We start from the raw sequence: 20,183 nt of genomic DNA on the forward strand, positions 1-20,183 counted from the left end.
CTTTGCTGAAGGAGGTGGATTCACACAGCTGTAGCGGATTAAACTTGCGCGGATAGTGCTGCGGCTGGATTTGAATTCTCAGCGCGCACAGCCCGCACCTGCGAGGAGAGCGAAAGCTGGGGCCGGGGGAGCGCCGATCGCCGGGAGACACCGGGCTGGCCACGCCGCCTCTGCCGGGGGCTGCCCAGTGCTCGCCAGCCTCTGGGCTAAGGGTCTGCTTTCGGGTGGAAAATGCCAGCTGCGCCAGCCAGTTACACCAGGAGCGGGCTTGCCTTTTCAGTTAGGCGGTTTTAGCACTGAAATTTACGGTCCTGGACAGCGAAAAACCATGACAACTGGGCTGGCTGAAATTTCTCGCACAAAATATTTTGAGGGGAAATCTGTGTGTTTGCTCTCTTCATGCTGGCATCTAAGTGGAAATTTTCACCTCGCTTTAAAGAGTCCCGTTCTTCACAGGACCGTCGGCTTTTCTGCCGGACTAGGCAGCCGCAGCCTTGTCACGGCCGAGGCGGCACCGGCCGGGGGAGCGGTGCTTTCCACAGGGCATCTCCTCAGAGGAACAGCGGTGCTCGGGACGGCCCCAGCGGTGCCCGAGGCCCGGGCCGGGGCCGGTGTGGGGATGGGCCCCGGGCCCTCCTCGGGCCGCCCCGCCGGGGGGACGCGCTTCCCTTTGTGCCCGGCGGCGGGGCGGCCGCGTTGCCATGGGAACCGTCCCGGCGGCCGCGGCGGGCGGAGGCGGGCCGTGCGCGGCGCAAGATGGCTCCCCGAGGCGGCGGGACGCAGCGTGAGCAGCGGGCGGGGGGCGGGCGCGGGCTGCCCCCGGTGCCGCGCGTCCCCAGCCGCCCTCCCGCGACACCCCCCGGCCCGGCCCGGCCCGGCCCGGCCCGGCCCTGGCCTGGACTACCCTGCCCAACCCTCCCCTTCCCCGCGGGCTGTGCCCGCCCCGCCCCGCGGCAGCAAGTGGCAGCGGCCGCCGGTGCCGCGGGGCGTGCTGACAGCCCCGCGCCCAACTTGTGTTGCAGGCGCGCCCCGCCGCTGATGCGAGAGCTGCCGCCGCGCCAATGCCAGCGCCGCGCCGCCCGGCCAGCCCCCGCCGCCCCCCGGGCCCGCCCCGCCGCCGCCGCCGCGATGGCTCTGACCTTGTTCGGTGAGTAAAGCGCCGCCGCCTCGGCCCGGCGGGCGCGGGGCTGCCGCCCCCATTGTCTGCGGCGCGGCAGCGCCTGGGCGTGGGCGCCGCCCCGCAGGGCCGGGCCCGGGGCTGCGGGAATAACGCTGCGCCTGGCGGGGCTGCCCCGCTGCCGGCCCCGCGGGGCTCGGCTGCGGCGGGCAGAGAAAAGTTCGGGTGCCTCGAGAAGCCCCGGCAGCCGAGGGGCTGGCGCGGGAGGGACCCCCGGGAGCGGCGGGGCACACGGGGCGCAGCTGCCCCCGGTCGGTCCGGGAAAGGAGGCTGTGCGAGGGCTGCTCTGGCCGTGCTTCACAGCCCGGGACGGCGTGGTGGGAACCGGCTGGAGAAAACTCTAGTTTGAACTGTTGAATGTGTGGGTTCTGCTAGGTGACGTTATTAAATTAGGCTTGCTCATGCTTCACATGCACAATTTTACAGCGGGCAAACAAACAAAAAGGTTTCAAATTGTGTCTGGCAGCATTAGGTAAATGCAGCGATGCAGAGGAAGACAGACATTAGTGTAACTCAGGTCAGTACAGAGTTAACAGGATAATCGGGATACTCTTTATTGAAAGAAGCTCGTGCACAAGTGATTTGTAGTGAATAGAGGATGTGAAGTCTGTTCATTGTGTTTAGACTGTGGATTTTATTTCATATGTAAACAAATGGCTTGCTTTCATTCATCTCCTGATTCTTGGATTGGTACAATTTCTTAAAAGATTGAAAGCCGGTTTTTTAGGTTTTCTTAAAAATTGACACCTGCTATATTATTCTGTGTATTGAGCTCCATCTAAGAAAAAGTTTAGCACGTGCTGCAGGATAGCTCTCTGCAAATAAAATCTACGCTGTGTTGGATTTAGCTACAGTGCTGCCTCCCATATTTATGTTTCCTCTTCGAGTTTTTCATGATGTAAACTGTTCATAGCTCACAGTAAACTGTCACTGTCATTATATGCCTGATCTTGTCACTGAGTTCACGGGACTTTAGGAGGTGCAGGTAGGGGGGCCCTGCAGGTTGTCAGGTGTAGAGTGAGGATCAAGCTCTTTAACTTAGAAGTGAAAGTGAACACAGAGATCAAATGGCAGATTGGGTCTTTTAAAACAACAGCTGTCTATGTTGCATTGTATCATTTTGAATTAGATGGTTAGAAAATATGTAGTTTGTAACACTGGCACTGGAGGTAAATATTGTAGTTTTCCCTAACAGAAAAAAAATTTTAGGCTGAAATACACACTTTCTCCATGCTGAGTGCCATTATAATTTTGTCTACAAAAATTTAAAATATTTTAACTTTTAATGAAAGTGGCGTTCCTATATTAGTTTTTGGTTTTTTTTAAAACTTATGTGATTCTTTTCCAATTTGCATATGTTTGATCGACTGCATGATACATTCTGTTAATTCAGATTTGCCTTACAAAGTAACTTGGTGGTTTTGTGTGTCATCACATCTGTTGTTACAGTAAATGTCATTGATACATATAAAAGAGTCAGGAAAAGATAGAGTGGGGTGCTCTGCTCTGTATATCTGTTTTTTAGACATTATCTTGCTGAGGGTAAAATCTCAGGATAGCACCCTTTTAAGAAAAAAAACTGACAATAAAACAATGCAACAGATATGGCTCATATGCATCAACAAATGAACGTGGTGCTTTTCACAAATGTAAAATCTTTACAGTATGTCTTAAACTATGAATGCAGGAGTGTGAGTTGTGTAAATGCAGAAATGTATGTGAGTGCAATATGTTTGCAGATGTGGTTGTGATTAATTTATGGTTAAGCTAGCACAGCTTACTGTATTGCTGTGAGTCCTCTGAGCTGAGGTAGCTTGCCACACTTTGTCTCAGCACATAACAAAGACTACAACATGCTTGCTTTGAGCTTCAGGAACAGTGTTCAGCCTTTATTTTAAATGTTGACTGCTGGTAGGTAGTTGTATTTTCAGTCATTGCATTGGAGCTGACCCATAGTATATCATTAAAGATATAACCCACAAAAGAGAGGGGTTTTGTTTATTTCAGCATAACCCCCTACCAAAGCAGTATAGCAAATCTGAGGAAAGGCAAAATAAATGTCTGAATGAATGTATCTGTTTTAAGGCATTAAGCAGCTGTAACTGTACTATTGTAAGTTCACATCTATCTTATATTGGTAAAATTGTCTTGAGCAAACAGGTCTCAGGAGAGTGGTTTCTTTGGTTCTGCTCACTCGCTTAAATTCTAGGCTCAATATTGCATTTGTGTTTTCCCTATCCCATAATGATGTATCACACTGAACCAAATTTCACCATTCTCAGGCTGCTTCTAATAAGTTGTGCTCCAGAAGTATGTGAAATTTGAGATAAATTGCCATGTCAACTTTGGTGGGGGAGAAAATTCCCCAGGTTTTCTGGGTCCCTTTTAATCAGTGTGTACTTGTGTGAGCACAGCAAGGGAGAGGAGAGGGTTGGGAAATGTCATAACGTGCTTTCTACATACTCTTGGGAGTGTTTTATGGTTCTTTGGTGCATAGTCCAAAGACTGTGCTAGAAGGGGACAAGTGTAGAGACCAGGCTGACGTTGTTGCAGATCCTGGATTAGCAGGGACATGCGCTTCTCAGGTAGTTGAAAGTCAGGTCCTGTTGGAGGTTGCCCTTTGCCGTTGTGCTCAGAACAGCCCCACATTGCCACAGGAGCACTGTCTGTAGTTTGCAGTTGGTTGTGAAAAAAGTTTCTAGTATTAAGAGTGTATTAACAGCATTTTTCTGCAGAAAACCACATAAAGCCTAAGGGGTTCCTGACTTAGACCTTTTCAGTTACAGCTAATTGGCAAGATTATGATGCAACAATAAAGTACAAGGGAGGAAAACATTAAGACTCTTCACTTTATCAGTTTTAGTTATTTTGAAATTCTTTTCTTCATGTTGTCATTGTCTCTCGCTCATGACCTTCCAAGATATCCTGTGTTGACAGCTGGCTGTGTGGAAGATACATAGGGGGCTGCCCATGTTCCCCTGGTGCAGTGGTACAGATAATGAGTCTGTTTGTGCTGTGGGTTATGGGAAAGAGGAGTTCAGCTGCTCCACAGATGGGAAGAGGAAGAGCAACTCCTCTTGGAATTAGTCACCAATGGGAGAGCCTGGAAGTTGTTAGCTAAAATCATACCTGTTACCTCAATCATGCTGGCAACTTTAGGCAAACGTGTCATCCCAGCAGGGTTCATGGTTACCTAGAGTTAACACTCACAGGCATGTGCTGTGATTTTGGCCTGTTCGGGGCCAGAACTTAGACTCCATGGTCCTTTTGGGATCCTACTCAGGTTATTCAGGGACTGTGTGATAAAGTTACAGCAGCAGAAATAGCCTGTTGTGACCATAGGTGGTCACCCATATGTACTCTGCTTTTTCATGGTAGCAGCCAAAGTAGGGTTTTACCAGTACATTCAGTTTGTGTTCCACTGGCCAAGCACTTGAAATGCAAGTTTGATCTAACAGTGGAAAGCAGATCATGCACAAGGACTGCATTACCAAAAGACTTGGAAGACGGTAACTTTCTCTGAGAAGCAGAACAAAATTAGTGTCTGATCCTTTTGTTTGTTGCAAGTAATAGATGCAGTAGGTTTGACATCCATGTGAATTGCTTATTAAGAGCTGGTGGGGATTTTAAAAACATCTTAGTCCACAAAGATGTACACAATTTTCACATGCAGTGTGTGTAAGTGTCTGGAACTTGAGCAGGTGTCCAGTTCTAGTGCTGTTTTCCCTCCAACAGCACGGTCGTGTTGCCTTACAAAAGGTTATGGTGATTACAGGTGTAGCCTCCTTTTTCTTTCTGACTATTTCTTGCAGCAGCTGGAATGGTGTATAAGCTGGTGTCCTTCTCTGCCATCTCAGCACAAAGTCTGGTGGCTGCATGCCCAGCCTTTGGGAAGCTGGGCTGAAGCCACTTGTCTGGTTTAGCAGGGAGGTGGTTCAGGGGTACCCACCAGTCCTGCTGTGCTGAATCCCTGCGGGGTAGCAGCTTCCTAGTGACAGGAAGAGCAATCAGTCACGTTTCTATGGCTAGACTTCCTAAAGCCATCTGTTAATACCCTAAGATGTGAGATTGCACAGTGACACGGCTAAGGTGCACACTGTCATTCCACTTGGATGACTCAACTATTGGAAAGATAACAAACAGTGTAGTGTAGGGGGAAAAGGAGGGGAAGTATTAAGTTATCCCACTGTTTTCTTGTGTCTTTGAAAAATGTTTTAAGAAAGTCAACACTGTACTTTGAAAGAAAAATAGTTTTGTTATGTTTAGTGCTTGGGAGTTGTCCTTGTCTTTTATGAATTCCCTTCCTGTTCTTTAATTTGCTCATCAACTCTCTTGTGTGAACAAAGGAAGACATTTCAAAACAGCCAGGAGAGATCTTCATGGACATATTTGTCATTAGTTATTCATGCTTTTGCCTTCTTGCTCAGAGCCTGCCAATGGATGAAAACATCCCTGAGTATTGGTGGTTAAGAAATGAGAAGCGAAGCAATTCTCTTTTAATCTTCAAAGTGCTTGCACTCTGATGAGTGGCTACAGATGAATGGGATTAGAAACAGAGCTGTAGTCAGCATGACAGATATAGTTTTATAAGGAGATGATGAACAAGGGCAGTTTTTAGAGAAATTTTAGAGAAATTTCTCATTTTAGAGAAATCTTTAGGGAAAATATCAGAATAAAAGAAACAAGCAATACACTGCTACAGGCAGAAAGGGCAGGGACAAAGAAGCCAACGACATCTCTGTTACAGGTATCCATGCGTTTCTGAAAGAGCACGTAAATAGTAATTTGCTCACTTAACAGAATTGCTTCCCCAGCTGTGAGCTCTGATGTCACACTATGCAGAATTAATTTTCTATGACTATTTACTACTATGTGTATGCAGTGAACCTTTTGAAATAAGTTCCTCCATACTTGAAATACTAATTAACAAATTACCGTTTCAAGTTCTATGCATCTGTGATTACTGTTCTCCATGCAAGCTGTGCTTACTGACTCATGACTGCTTCAAAAGGTAGGATATACTTATGTTGGTTCAAGCACATATTTTCTAATGTGTCAGTCTTAAAGAGGGAAATTTTTCTCTAAATACTTACTTTCTTTTCCCGGGAAAGGAAAGGCATTACACTTTAGGGTGCTTGATTAGCGCAGGTACGAAGAAAGTAAGTGTTCCTCTAAGAAATGGCTCACAACAGGTAATGCTGCAGATTCTCTGTAGGGTAGGAAATACTTAAAAGTTAATCTGCTTATTTCTTGTCTTGTGTGCAGAGCCTTATAAGAACAGGAAATAAACAGATCACATACAATTCAAGTTCTTCTCTATATTTGTGTATGTGGCCCTGAGCTATGCTTAAAACTTGTGGCTACCTGTGATTGTAAAGTTTACTGACAGTCCCTTAACGAAAGAGTCCAGCTGTACCAGAAAAGTGTTCTCTGAATATGCTCCTTAACTGAAGTAGGCAATGGAAGCTTGTTCATGGAATTGGGACATTTATAGCAGGGCTTTTGACACAACAGGGAACATAAATGTAGAATGATAGGAATGGTACCTTCATGGTTGCTTCTAGGCCAAAAAATAAAAGTGGAAAGAACTTTGTTGCTTACCTTATGATCTTCAAACACTTTTCAAAGTGAATACGTATTCTGTGTGGCACTGCCTGTGCTAGGTCTTTTTCACCAGAAAAACAGTGAATTCAAAGTGATCTTTTTCACCTGGTTGCAACAAACACTCTTGAAGTTTTTAGCTCTTGCTTAAAATACTTGGGCTTCATTCAATACTGACTGATACCAAGCTAATTTTAGAAGACATTTAAGCAATTTAACATCTAGTCACAATGGGAACTACAAATAGCCTAATTAGATTAAACAATTTAGGGATATTAGTACAATGTTTAGGTTTGGGGTTTTTTTTAATATTTAAAAATGAAGGTTATTTGTTAAAAATTGAAACCACTTTAGAGAGGAACTTAGACCGTCCAACTCCCATTCATGCATCTGGGAGGAAAAGTGTCCAAGTGCTGAGAGTTGTAAGAATATTTTCCCCTAGGTTCTATGCTAACCTTTCATAATTTATAGAACCTAATGAAACAAATAAGGAGAGCAGGCTTGAAAAGGTTTTGCCAGCAATGCAGTCAAGAGAAAAACCTGTGTAGGATCTATTAACTAGTAAATTTGTATAAATGGATCAAAATGCCAGGGAAGTGATACTAACAGTGTGGACAAGGATGAAAAAATTTGAGTCATGGCTTCTCAGCTTAGTGCTTAGAAGTGTGCCCCATGCAATGGCAAGTATAAAATTGTGTTTCATTTCAGTCGTGAGTATTGTATAAGAATCTAAAGAAATCAGAAGTTTGAGAATCGTTGCTGAAACTGGAAAGAACATGTCCAGTTGTGTGCTCAGGTAATGAATTAAGGTGAGATTTGTGAATTTTCTCCGAGGAGATTCTCTCGTGCTCTCACCAGCTCAGGCACATCATTAACAGTTGCATCTCTTTCCTCCTTGACACGTGCAGATCCACTAAGAATGGAGACAGTCTGTGTAACACAATCTCATCTGATGATGTTGAAGTGAAAGACACTCTGAATGTGAGGATCTAGAAAGCTTTCCTGATGGAAAGCTTCACGTTAGCCAAGGGCTGATGTTTCAGGTGTAAATGTGGGGTTTCTTTTATTTGTTTTGGACTCAGCTAATGTTTTTTGCTAGTCAGGTTTTGGGACTTTATTCTCTTACTAATTATTCTCCCTGAGAGGTCTTAACTGGTTTTTTTAGGTGTACAGAAAGTTTTCCATTGACAGAAAGCACATCTCAGTGTCAAGAAGAGATTGTGTTTACTCACGGTGGCAGTACTATAATCAGAATTTAAATTCTGCTCTAATCAGTAAACTCAAAGCACAAGCCTTTTGAAAGACGATGCTATTTGTGTTGAATAAAGGCAGATTAATTAGGGTCCCCCAGGGGTGCAGACATTGGTAGCTGCTCTGTACAGTCTAAGCTGAATGAGCATTGTTGGACAATTCTGTTTTTTCTGAACATGGGTTGCAGCACCCACAGCTCAGGCTACTGAGCTGCTCCACCCTGTGGACAGAGATTGTACAGTTCTGCACACAAATGTCCTCACAATGAAACGAAACAGACCCGAGACCTTGCCCAAGGGCACTTTAGTAGCAGAAGATGAGATGCTTCCTCCTCCCTCACAAAATCATCAACTGGCTTGGTTATTCTTTCAGTGCCATGGATTGTATCTGGCTTGTGCATCTTCACAAATTATGGCATAAAATTAAAAACCCTCTAGATGCTGCTCTTTTGAGTCTGTGTTGAAACAAGGAAAAATGCCATTTAAGGTCCCTGAAATGTTTGGTCTTCTAAAGCATTTAACAATATAGCTAGGACTTGGTAATTTCATGGCATCTGGACCTCAAGCACCCTCACTGGCCGTGTCCAGGAAGATGCTGGGAAGAGTTCCTGCAGTTCTCCACATTGTTCTGAGGGTTTGGCTGTTTGTGGAGTGAGTGATTGGTCATTGTCTTGATTCCAGTCAGGGGGAGGGAGGAAGGTTGATCACAGCCAGCTCGGAAGCCAATAGTACAGCTGTGTGTGCAGCAGTCTCTGTGAATGTGTAAGGATTGGTTGACATTTGACATTTACAGCACTCTGAATGGAAGAGGTCTATAAAATGAAAATTATATATATGAAGTGATTTCAAAGCTACTGGAAATTGTGCTCATAAAATTCTATTTATTCCTCTGTGAGTCTAATTTCCATGATATATTTTGATTCATTCATCCCTGAATTTATTTTCATAACTTTATTAGCTGTTCCATGATAAGCATCATGGAAGGCTGGTCACGTCAGGGCTGGTTTGTTTTTGTTAAAATTTTGTTAATTCTTACAGGATGTGATAAAGTAGTCTGTTTTTCCTGTGACCGAATTTAGTCCCTTGGGTGAGTGCATTAGGAAAACTGCATCCTCTGGTTGTGGCCCTTGAAGAAGTTGCAGGTCTCTGTCAGTTCTGTAAGGAAGCCCCCTGTCACATCCAGCTTTGTTGTAGGTGGCAGGATCTGGCTCTGCTGAAAACATCACATGGTTGGGTCTGAATCTGAATGCTCCTGGTGCTGGTGGGAGGGAGGTGGTGGTTTCCTCTCTGCTACAGTCCTCATCTCCATCTCCTTCCTGCTTCCTTTGTTGCAAGAGCAGTCTTGGCCGTTTAAGAAGCTGAAATAAAAATACATATTTTCTGATCTTGAATGTCCCAAGGCAGCTTGCTTGTGTGAAATTTCACTCTAAACATCAAGGTAAAACTCTGCTTCCTAAATACTAGAATTGTTTTGTTGCCTACTGCATTGTGATGTGCTACCACTTCTACAGAACCACATTTAAATTACACAGCAAGTACAAGTAGAGCATTGTAGAGTCACAGGGGGGTTTCAGCTGGAAGGGACCTTAAAGGTCATCTAGTTCCTACACCCCTTGCCATGGGCAGGGGCACCTTCCATTAGAGCAGAGCCCTGTCCAACCTGGCCTTGAGCACTTTCAGAGATGGGGCAGCCACAGCTTCTCTGGGCAACCTGTTCCAGTACCTCGGCACCCTCACAGTAAAGCATTTCATGTAGGAAAGTTTTAGAGTACTGCTGCAGCAATGTATAAGGAGAGACTAAATTATTTCTTGTGTGGTATAAATAGGGGACTGTGAAAAAAGGAGAGTAGTTCTGAAAAACAAACTCAGTACCTTAGTGCAGTACCTGACCATTCCTTGTGCTTGCATTGGCAGGGTACAAGTCAGTCTCCTCAATGCTGTATTAGTATCTGATACATACGCAGTCCAGAGCAGACTACAGACTGTAAAATTTGCTGATAATTATTTGGTAGGGCCAGTCATCCAGTGTTTTTCAGCTGTCTTTTATGGTTTCCTTGTGAATCTGGACACAATGTTTCAGTGCAATCTTGGATCATTTTTCATTAAAAAACCAGCCTACTAAAACCCCCCAAAGAGGATGTACTTCTTCCTCACCTCTCTCTTACAGGCAGAACATTCACACATTGGATAAACGTGAGTTTATCTTTCCAATGAAGGAAGCATGATTTTGACACAGCAATTAATTCTACTGATTTCCTTTTCAGCTTCTTTTTTTTTTAAAGCAGTATATTTATAAATGGGTCTTAACAAGTGTTGAGAAAAATCTTCAGCTGTTTAATAGAAACAGAAGAAGAGGAAGCTTTCACAGCATTCATTTCCAGTGGTGAGCTCATGTGCCTGTAGCTGTGCTGTTGCTTTATTGTGATGCTTAAGGAGCTCCTGGCTGACCTGTGTATCTGCCTAAGTCATCATGCCAAAGCAAGCTGTGGTCACAGTCCCCTCCCAGCACCCTCCCCTCATGTGCTCCTCCTCAGTGGCAGAGCAGCAAGCACAGCAGTAACTTGATGGAGCATCTTGTATTCTTTAGATTTTATTGAAATTGTACTATATAAGAAGATGGCCCCACCCCAATCCACCTCCAGCTGCATCAGACCAAAGATGATAATTTACCTTTGACTTGCTCTTTTGCAGGCTCAGAATTAGCAGGAGCTGAACTGTAGCCCCTTTGTCCCAGTTGTCCCAAAGCATAGTGAGCCCCAGGGTGGGACAGAGCATGCAGCACTTCTGGGACAGAAACCCAAGCAGCCTCTGACATGAGTGAGTTGCAGACTGCTCTGTCAGAGGGAGAGCTCATTCTGACTAATTCAGCTTGTTGACTTCTTTTCTCATTTAGTAGAGAGGTCTATGAGAAGCAGAAAGATCTTTTTTTTATTGCTTTTTTTGGTGGGGTACTGTTGATGCTGCTGTTAGTCATAAGTTTTAAATGTAAAAAACTGGCATCTTCCTTCTCCCACTGCTGTGCAAGAGCAGCTGAGGAAGACAGGCAGGGCTTGCAGTGTCTCAGAGCTGTCTTAGCATTTGCCCTTCTTTCTGTACAGAAATCCTGTGTATCACAGTCTCTGACAATTGCTTGCAACTTTCTGCCTCACAGCAGTTTTCACCAAGCTGGGTCAGGCCAGGACCATTTTTAAATTATAAAATGGATTTTGATCTGTCACATCTTATCACTATCCTTGTGTCTGTCTCTATGTGTTTTCCTGTGCTGTCAATTGCCGTGATAGGTTTCTTTTAATAAAGTCAAAGTGTGGCTGGAAACACCAAAAAAGCTGTTATCCAGAGAGACAGTGCTGGCTGGGAGAATACTGGGTTAGCAAGGCTTGGGAATAGAGATACTGATCTTTCTTTGATGACCTCATCTACAGGGGCCTCTGCTTCTTTCACCAGTTACCGTTCCTATTTTCTGTTTAGATGTCTTATTATGTGGGACTAAGTCTGCTTTTCACTTGTGGACATTTTCATGGGGTCCATGGGATCTTAGTTCCAGTAAGGATGATTTGATATCCTACAGATGAAGCTAATAATTGTTGGAAACCTGTTTAATGTAGTGCCACGATAACATGAGAGGTAATGACCTGTTTCTGTTAGTTGTGGACCAATTTGTCTGTCTTCTAATTAGTGGAAAAAAAGGAGAAAGAAAACAACTTCAAAACAGAGACAAGAAAACCATCTGAGTTCATCTCCTGTAGGAGACATGGAGTTACCTGAAAAAGGACCTGGAGGTTATCTCTGAGCTTCGATCATATCAAGCTTTCCAGCTTGATTTCTCCCATTCCTTCAGGGCAGTACCAAACCTTGTTCAGCTCTCCTTCTAGCAGCCTGTTTCCAGCTCCCCTGCTCTGCATTTCTCCTCCCAAACCCAGAAGAAACTGAGGACAAAGGGAAAGGCCATGCAGAAAACCTTTCAGTGCTTGCAGAGCTGCTAAAGCACCTCTGAGACCGTTTGGATGTTGCTCTGTCTCACAGTGTGCTGGGAGGTGCAGGAGGGGACCCAGAGCACAGCTGCTCCATGGACTGGCCCTGCTCTCCTTTGTCTGGCTCCTGCCTAGTGCAGCAGATGAGCCTGCCAGTGAGGAAAGTCATTATGAAAAAGATGAATGTAATGCTATAAACTGGGAGGTGCTATTGGGTGAAAAGCTTTCACCATAGTTCTTTGGCTGCAGTTATAATAGTGAGCCATTGGCATTGCCAAAAAGAAATGTGAAGTTTTCAGCTTTTCTAGCTGAAGCATCCTAATTAATTTCTTGGGGGGGGGGCTCTTGAATGTTTTATATGAGAACCAGAAGAGGTAAGGGGTGGTACATCTCTCAGACTGAAGCACGAGAGAAGCTCACAGCAATTGGAGAATGCCTTTTGGAACAAAAACTTAAAATTCCAATTAAAAAAAAAGGCATCCTACCACACTGCTTCCATTTCCTGTTTCAGACTCTGCCAGTAATTTTTTTAGGACTTTCCTTCATGACACTATAAAAAACAATCATGATCCTGGGCAGGGGTACTTGACTTGGTAGTTGCATCTGTTCTAAAAATAAGGACATAAATACAAACCATATTTTTGCCTGAGCAATGGTGTGTGCTATTGACAACTGTTTTAGAAAATGAAAAATCTGTTTGTAATAGGAATCATAATAGGTTTGTTATAACTTGATGGTCTAAGAGTTTAGAGGGGACAGGTTTGAGGAAGGAGAAACTACATCTATTTGACAACCTGACAGAGTTGGAGGGATGTGCTTTAGAACATGTGAGTCTGTCTTCATACCAGTTTTAACGGCAGTCAGAAATCAGATCTGCTCTTAATTTTCTCTGGAAGGCTCTGATTTTTGCCTGGGTTGCTAATGGGTGGTTTGATTTAGAGGGTTTTTTTAAGCCAGGAGGCTAATGAATGCACAGCAGCTATCTTAATGCAAGGCTGGACAAGTTCTCATCAGGTTTTTACCAAGGGATAGGGTGACAGAGTCAGTCTTGTGCTCTTTTATCGAGGTTTAGCTTTTGGTAAAGCCACAATGCTCTACTTAAAGGTGTATTTTACAGTAGGAAAGTGAACTTATGTTCATATGTTGGTGTTGTGTGTGGAAAAACAAATCAAAGCAACCAAGCAAACGGTGATAAAGCATGTCTTCCCATTCAGCAAATTAGGCCATTATGCAATAGATGGAGGGGCTGTATTTCAAAAGTGCTTGTCCTTTTTTTAGGGTCTCTTCTGCTCAGCTTTGACTGGACAGACATTGTATTCGGGGGAGAAGATTAATTTACAGCTGGAAGACACTTTTACACCATATCAGGTTGTTCTTTTTCACTGATAGGGTAACTTCAGAATATTTGTGTAATCAAACTCCAATCAATATTCCCTTTTAGATGTGTTAGAGAAATGAAGACAAAAAAGTATTCCTGTGAATGCCTTGAGGCCTTGGCTATAACAGTTGTCACTGGCTTGAAGTTATGGTAAAACTGATGTGTCCTTGTTAGTATGATCAATCTTTGGAAGAAGTGAAGCAAGCGATGGGAAATGAGCTTTTTCTCTGTGCAGGCAGACTTTTAAAATAGGAGACAAAGAAGGATTTGCAGAAGAAAAAAATAGGAAAGGAAATGTCAAAGGGTAAATGTTTTTTCCTGTATTATCCCTTGCTACGGTTGCAATGAGAGAGTATAAGAGCAATGGCCTCCAGAGATATTTCTCCAGCCTTCCATGTGAACTTCACTGGCCGTGACCAGAACACTGTCTACAAAGAAAACCCATCTGGGTTTAAAAACAAAGAAGTTTGATTGCAGTATTCAAACTTGTGTAACTTGACATTACTCTGAATTTACAGTGAACAAGAATTTGCTGTACTTATCTAAAAGATAATTGGAAAAATTTCCTGTTAAATCTAAAAGAGGCAATTCATCCAATAAAGGCCTATTTCTGAAAATTTTGACCTTGCAAAATTAGTCTGCAATAGACCTTTCAAATAATTCATAGGGAGGATGGGAAACTGCCAAACTTACTGATCCATCTCTTCAGGGCTGCAGTCAGACACGGTCAGTTTTGTCAAAATGAATTAAAAAAAAAAAAAAAAAAGAGGCTGTTTTTCTTTTAAATAGACGCATTAGAGAGGCATATTTGATTTTGACATCTTTAGTTGGAAGTCGTTTACTGTGTAAATTAGACATTTCAGGATACATGTGGTGATATAAATCAGAGGGTTATAAGACAGCCTTTGGCCTGACTCTCTTTTTTTACGTGCAGCTGACCTGCAGAGCCACGTCAGGAGACAATTCCCATCGTGTCTGTCTTTTCTTAGAGAGCAAAGGTGGTGTTCCCAGGAATACTGAAAATCAGCAGCAGTCTGTTGTCTGGAGACTGAGCCCCCTGGAAACAGAAAGCGACATTAAATTCTGTTTTTATTAAATGCCCACAAGGTGGCACTTTTCATCTTTTTACCTCTCTGAGAGCCAAATTTTTATACTTTCAGCAGCACTAAGAAATAATACTAGATGTTTTGAAACTTACCCTAAACAGTAAGCTACCTGTGCTTTCATGGGGTGTTTCCCCACCTCTCCATTAAACTATTGTCAAGAGAGGGAGAAAACCAGCTATGTTTTACTTGTCACCATTGCATATGTGAAAATTTCACCTTAAAATTTAATTTTTTTTGCTGTAAAGGGTTTTAAAAAAAATTATTTTTCATTACTTATGCAGTCATATGCCAGTGTTTTATCTGGCAAAGAGGAGGAAAAATGAGTGCTTGCTTCCTTTGCTTTAGTTAAATGAAAATCTAGAAATTAATGATTTGCAACCTGGTCTAATCACTTAGAGGATGAGTTCATTTCTCCTCACAGCAGTGCTTGTGAGGAGCAACATATTACTTCTTAAAATTTCCCATCATTCATAACGAGGCAGTAATAGAAGACCTGCTCATAAAAGGCATTGAACTCTGGCTGTTTTCAGTGGGTCTCTCATTCAACCCCATTAGAAGCATTCCCATGGAATTTATTGTTGCCAGATCAGATGTTTGTAGAAACAGGATGGCAGCGTGATCTGTTTTTTCTTTTTTTCTTTCCCCCTCAACACTAAAGTTGAGCATGCCCTTCTTTAGGCCTCTTCACTTATGCTGAGTGTGCTTTCTTGTCTCCCCCTTGGTCACATCACAGAAATGCCATTAGCCCTTGCAGCTTTCTGGGGCTTTGTTCACACTGACTTTCTCTTAATCATTTTTTCTCCACTAATAATTAGAAACCTAATTGTACTTTTTTTGGAGTGGTAAAAGCAAAAGCATGAGAGGATGAAAGAGAAAATAAAAATAAGTTTTGTCCAATTAAAAATTCCTGGGGCACAGTGTGTGTGATATAGTGCCATCTTGCAACTGAAGGGATGCTTTCATTATTTGGTTTGTATCTTTCCCTTAGATTGTATTTTACTCTTGTTCTCCTCCCAGATGGGGATGCCTCTGAAAAAGAGTAGAAAATACATTGCACTGTTTTCTTGCTTAGATAACTCAAACATCACTTAATTTTAAAAATCCAAAGATGACCATGTGCACTTGAATTATGGGCTTCGAGAAGTGTAGCTACCTGTGCCAAAGGGCAAGGTAAAGGAGTAAAACTTTGTTATAAGAAGAGTTGTCACTGGTGACTGTCACCTCTACCCACAAGCTTGGGCACATCCCTGTGTGCGGATGGCTTTAGCGGTGGAGTACCTTTCCTGTGTGACAGCTTTCCCAGGGCTGGCCTGGGAGCAGCTGGATGTGCTTGAGCTGGATGCCTGTGACCTCTGCCGGCAAATTGCCATCCCCTGGCAGGAGACAAACCACCTCAGCTGGCAAAAGCTCCTTTTTGGACCTAGAGGCAGTTTGTTGGGATTTAGTTGGCATTTAGCAGCTGCCTCACTCCAGCTGCCCACTGCGGTGGGTTGTATCGGCAGCATGGTGGGCTCAGAGCAGGGGATGCTCTGCTGGAAGGGTTAGCTGTCTGCACACCACTGAGGTGCATGCTGAGCTCTGACACCTGCCAGCATGTTGAACTGGATGCCTGCTGATGTCTTTTCCCTGCCTGGAGAAGGTGGAGAATATAGATGGTGGTTTGTGTGGAGACTTTGCACTGAAGCTCCTTACAGGATTGGTGTCTTAGGAAGAGCCTTGATATGTCTAAAAGTTTTCAAAGTATTTTTCTTTTTCTTAATTCAAAGGAAATTGTGTGCCAAAGATAACATTAAAGAAGCATCAAAGACTCAGTAACATTGTAGAAGTATCAGTCATTATTGCTGAGTGACATACAGAAATGTGGTGCTTATTGCCTGGGGTGTTCTCAGCCCTGTGGGGATCTTCATAAACAAAGGAAATTCTGTGATGCCTCAGTTGTGAAACCCTAAGCGTTTTTTCCACGTGGCCCCAGGCCATATGTGCCATCAGGTTCTTGTCATTAATGTCTTTGTTTGAAGTCACTATTAGAGCAACATTACATTTGGGTTAATATTATTTGTTCAGTGACTTCTAAACCTCAGCTTTTTTTTGGCAAAATAACAGTATAAGAGGTTTGGTTTAAGAGAAGAGGACTATTCCAAAACATTGCATGTCAGATCTTTAAAAGTGTGCTGTAAGCCCATGCAAGATATTTTGGTCAGAAATAGTTTGTTGCCCTGTTGCTTTGGGAAGGTGAAGGCAGGACAGATTGAGCCGGAGGATCATTTCCTTTTTTGTATTCATGTGAAGGACTTAAGTGCTGAAAAAGTATTTGTTTCTAAGAAAACCTTTCTTGCCAGGTAAGAAAGCCTGACCACAGCTTCCTGTCTTGTTTATTGATACTGACTGAAGTGCAGCTCTCTGCAGCCTTTGGCCGCTGTGTGTGGCACCCTGAAGCCAGGGTAGGCTGGGTTGCTTTCCTCATGTAATGGGCAGCAGCCACGCATGTGACACTTGCTCTTTGCCTCAGGGTCCTGCTCTTGCCCACCACCCCATTACAGATTGTTGTCTAACTTACTGCTCCTGATAGCAGAGGGGTGGAAAGAGTCTTTGTGCAAAGAAAGATGCATCCTAAGGTCTTGTGTAGGAGCAATGAAGGATGTTTGGGGTGTGCTCCTTACTTCTTCACTACACATGCTATGGACAGGGACGGATTGGTGTTATCTGCACCCTCCACCCTGCTGCCCCTCTCCAGAAGCTGCCTGTCATCATCATCCCCTCCTGCTGCCAGCTACACAGGGACTTCTGCAAAATGCTTCCAGTGCTGCTGCAGCCAAGGATCAGCTTCTCATATTTACCCTGAAACCACGGAGTTGTAGCCCATCTGTTTTAGTGCTGCTGCCTAGGGCAGTGGTTGTATTCATCCTTCAATTAACTCAGTGCTGTTTGAGTTTTATTTTGGTGTGTAAAAGCCTTCACTGCTGCTGAAAACATTTTGTGATGGCTTGAGCTTAGTTTCTGAAATGCTGTTGGCACTTATACTCTGAAAAACAGAGATCAAATGACATTTTCTGTTCAAATGTGCTGTTTTTTGTGGCTTGAGAATCTCACCAGCAAATGAGTTATGGATTTGTTTCTCTAAGTCAAGTGATTTTCTTTTATATGCATCCTTTGGGCATAGAGAAGGTGCTAATAAGGAAGATCTAGGGGCTGGAGAGGAATTTTCTAGAAGTTGCTTTTCAGGCAGAAAAAGGAATCTGTTGTATGGGTCAGCAAATGGCCACATCCACTGGGCTTGTTGTGAGTCCCTCCAGGAATTAATTTTTGACACATGCTGCTGCCAAACAAAGCAAGATTAGCATCTTACAACACACACTTTCTGGTTAATGCCTAGCTGTAGTTTATGGAAGAATGTTTATGCTTTCTTGCATCTTTTCATGTTTGTGACTTACACTATTCTTTGGTCCTAGACCAGTTCAGAACATGAAATCAGATTTTTTTTTCTCCTGATCATGTTGGTATTTTGTCCACATGGCTGAAAACTGGCCTCTTCCACAAAGTTCTCCACCTGAGGCCTCACATGTATTCGACAGAGACATTATCAAATAAAACCAAAGGTTGGGGTAAGAGCTGCTGTCTCAGCAGATAGATGAATATTTCCTCCCAGACACCATTAATCACTGATGTTAGAAAAGACCAAGGTGCAGGTACTGCCATCCAGTAAAATAAAACTAAAACTGAATTCTCTGCAGGAAATCTCTCTGTAAGTCCTACATTGCATTATGGGGTTATGCAGAGTTAAGCTGCTGCTGCTCCTCTACCCTTGAACTGGCTGATCTCCAGTGCGGAGAGAAACAGCCATTTCAAGCAGAGGTAAACATTTTTATTCTTTCTTTAAAAGGAATACACAAAGACAAGCACTCTAAACAGTTTGAGGCAATAGTAACAGTTTTCATATCTGCAGTTAAAATGTACACTCTGAAAGTACTGCAGTTGTCCAAATTTATATAGTGAATAAAACAGGAGTGGGTAAGAAAGAAGCAAAATAATGTAGGGAAATGCTACATTGTAATGTCACAATTAGTCACATTTGTGTTTATGGAAAATCTGAGATGTTCTCCTAGTGTTTGCGTCTGTATATGAGCTTTCAAATGGCTGTATGCCTGTGTATTGGCAGAAGCCCATTTCTGCCATGTGAGTAGTGAGTATTTCTGATGGTCAGTCTGTTTTCAGTTCTTAATTGCAGGTGATTCATGCTCAAGAAGCATGGTTTCCTTGTTTTTGGTGAATTGGTGTGCTCAAAGGAGGGCGTTCTGGACCCAGAGAGCAATGCATCTGCCCACTGTGACATTTCTGACTGTTGCCAGAAGCTGCCTATCGGGCTCTCCTGGGTTTTCCCACTCTGTTTTCTCTGCATTTAAGCAAATAGTAAGGAACCTTGGAGTAGATATGAGATGAGACAAGGTGGCTTGATAATGAGATGCTGAGCAGACAGAGTGGGATGGATAGGTGAGTCATAACAAGACAACATTGGGAAGCAAACTAAAGCATTGCTCAAGGATGAGGGGAGAGGTCTGGCATGCAGGTTGAGATTGCTAAGGCTAGGGGAAGACAAAGTCCTGGAAAAGACAGGAGTATGTTGTGAGTAAAGAAGATGATGACAGGCAAGTGCTGAGTGTCCAGAATTTCTCCTGTGATTAGAATATAAGGAAACTAAAGGTAGATCTTCAGGAAACATTGTACCTCTGAATGAAACCAAATGAGAAAGGATGAGCTATTTGGATCATATCATCCTCAGGATTCTACATATATGAACTGATGGCATTAAATATTGCTTGTACAAACTGCCAAAGTAAGAACAAACACTATGTCTGAGTTGCTCAGAGTAAAGTTGGTGTAACACCACGTGTCAGAAGCTTTACAGAAAGCTGAAGAAAAGTGTTTACTGTCCTACGTGGTAAATTTGCCTTATGGAAAATCTGTGTGGTTTTTAAGTACATATCATCTGCACTGTGTTTGTAGCCCAGCTGATTCTGAGGGAAAGTATCTGTCAGCTTGAAACTAGTCTCAGTTTGAAATTGCAATTTATGTACTTGGACAGTGTCTCTGATTTGAAATGTCCTTGCTGTTGGGAGTGCCTTCATACTGGTAAAAATCTCACCAGTGCTGGTAGGATCGCATCTGGACAGAGCTGATAGCATCAGCTTATGTATTTATGTTTTCTGTAATGCTCTAGGCCTTTGGAGAAGAGTAGCTTTAAGTTGAATTGCATCTCAGGGCAGAAAATACAGTTAAGATAGAACCTGATGCACAGCTTGTAGAAAATTATTTTATCCTGGAAACATTTAGCAGAGCTGAGTTACTGTGAAAAAAATCTGAGAACTGACAGTGTGGAGTTTATTGCGTTAATTAGAAAGTGCTGCAGCATTAGTGAGAAAATGTATTTTGGATTCCACATTTTCTGTGGGTTTGTTATCATGCCTGTTAGTGGTTTTCAGATACCTAATTGGAGATGCCATACATGGAAGCTTGTTCTCTCTGAAAATCAAACCCTTTTCCTAATAATGAATTTCTAAATACTTTTGATGTATTAAATGAGACCACATCTGATAACCTTTAAAAACAGGTAACTAATAGATAGGGCTGGTGTTTATGCTTGCTCTATTACATCTTTGTATAGTAGGATAGTTTTAGTAATAGAAACATTCTTGCTCAGAAACA

At 43.2% G+C, this 20,183-nt stretch overlaps 1 protein-coding gene across 1 annotated transcript in view; it reads left to right on the forward strand.

Annotated features, from left to right (window-relative positions):
- The first annotated feature begins 686 nt into the window (after positions 1-686).
- Positions 687-20,183, forward strand: part of CHN1 (chimerin 1) — a 94,887-nt gene continuing 75,390 nt past the window's right edge. The window contains exons 1-2 of the mRNA XM_066189897.1: positions 687-784; positions 1,023-1,147. Of these exons, the coding sequence (XP_066045994.1) occupies positions 702-784; positions 1,023-1,147 (208 nt within the window). The 5' untranslated portion in view covers positions 687-701. The remainder of the gene's footprint in view (positions 785-1,022; positions 1,148-20,183) is intronic.

Source organism: Chamaea fasciata, unplaced genomic scaffold, assembly GCF_029207755.1.
Source record: "Chamaea fasciata isolate MVZ Bird 193981 ecotype frontalis unplaced genomic scaffold, bChaFas1.0.hap1 SCAF_8, whole genome shotgun sequence".
Lineage (NCBI taxonomy): Eukaryota > Metazoa > Chordata > Aves > Passeriformes > Sylviidae > Chamaea > Chamaea fasciata.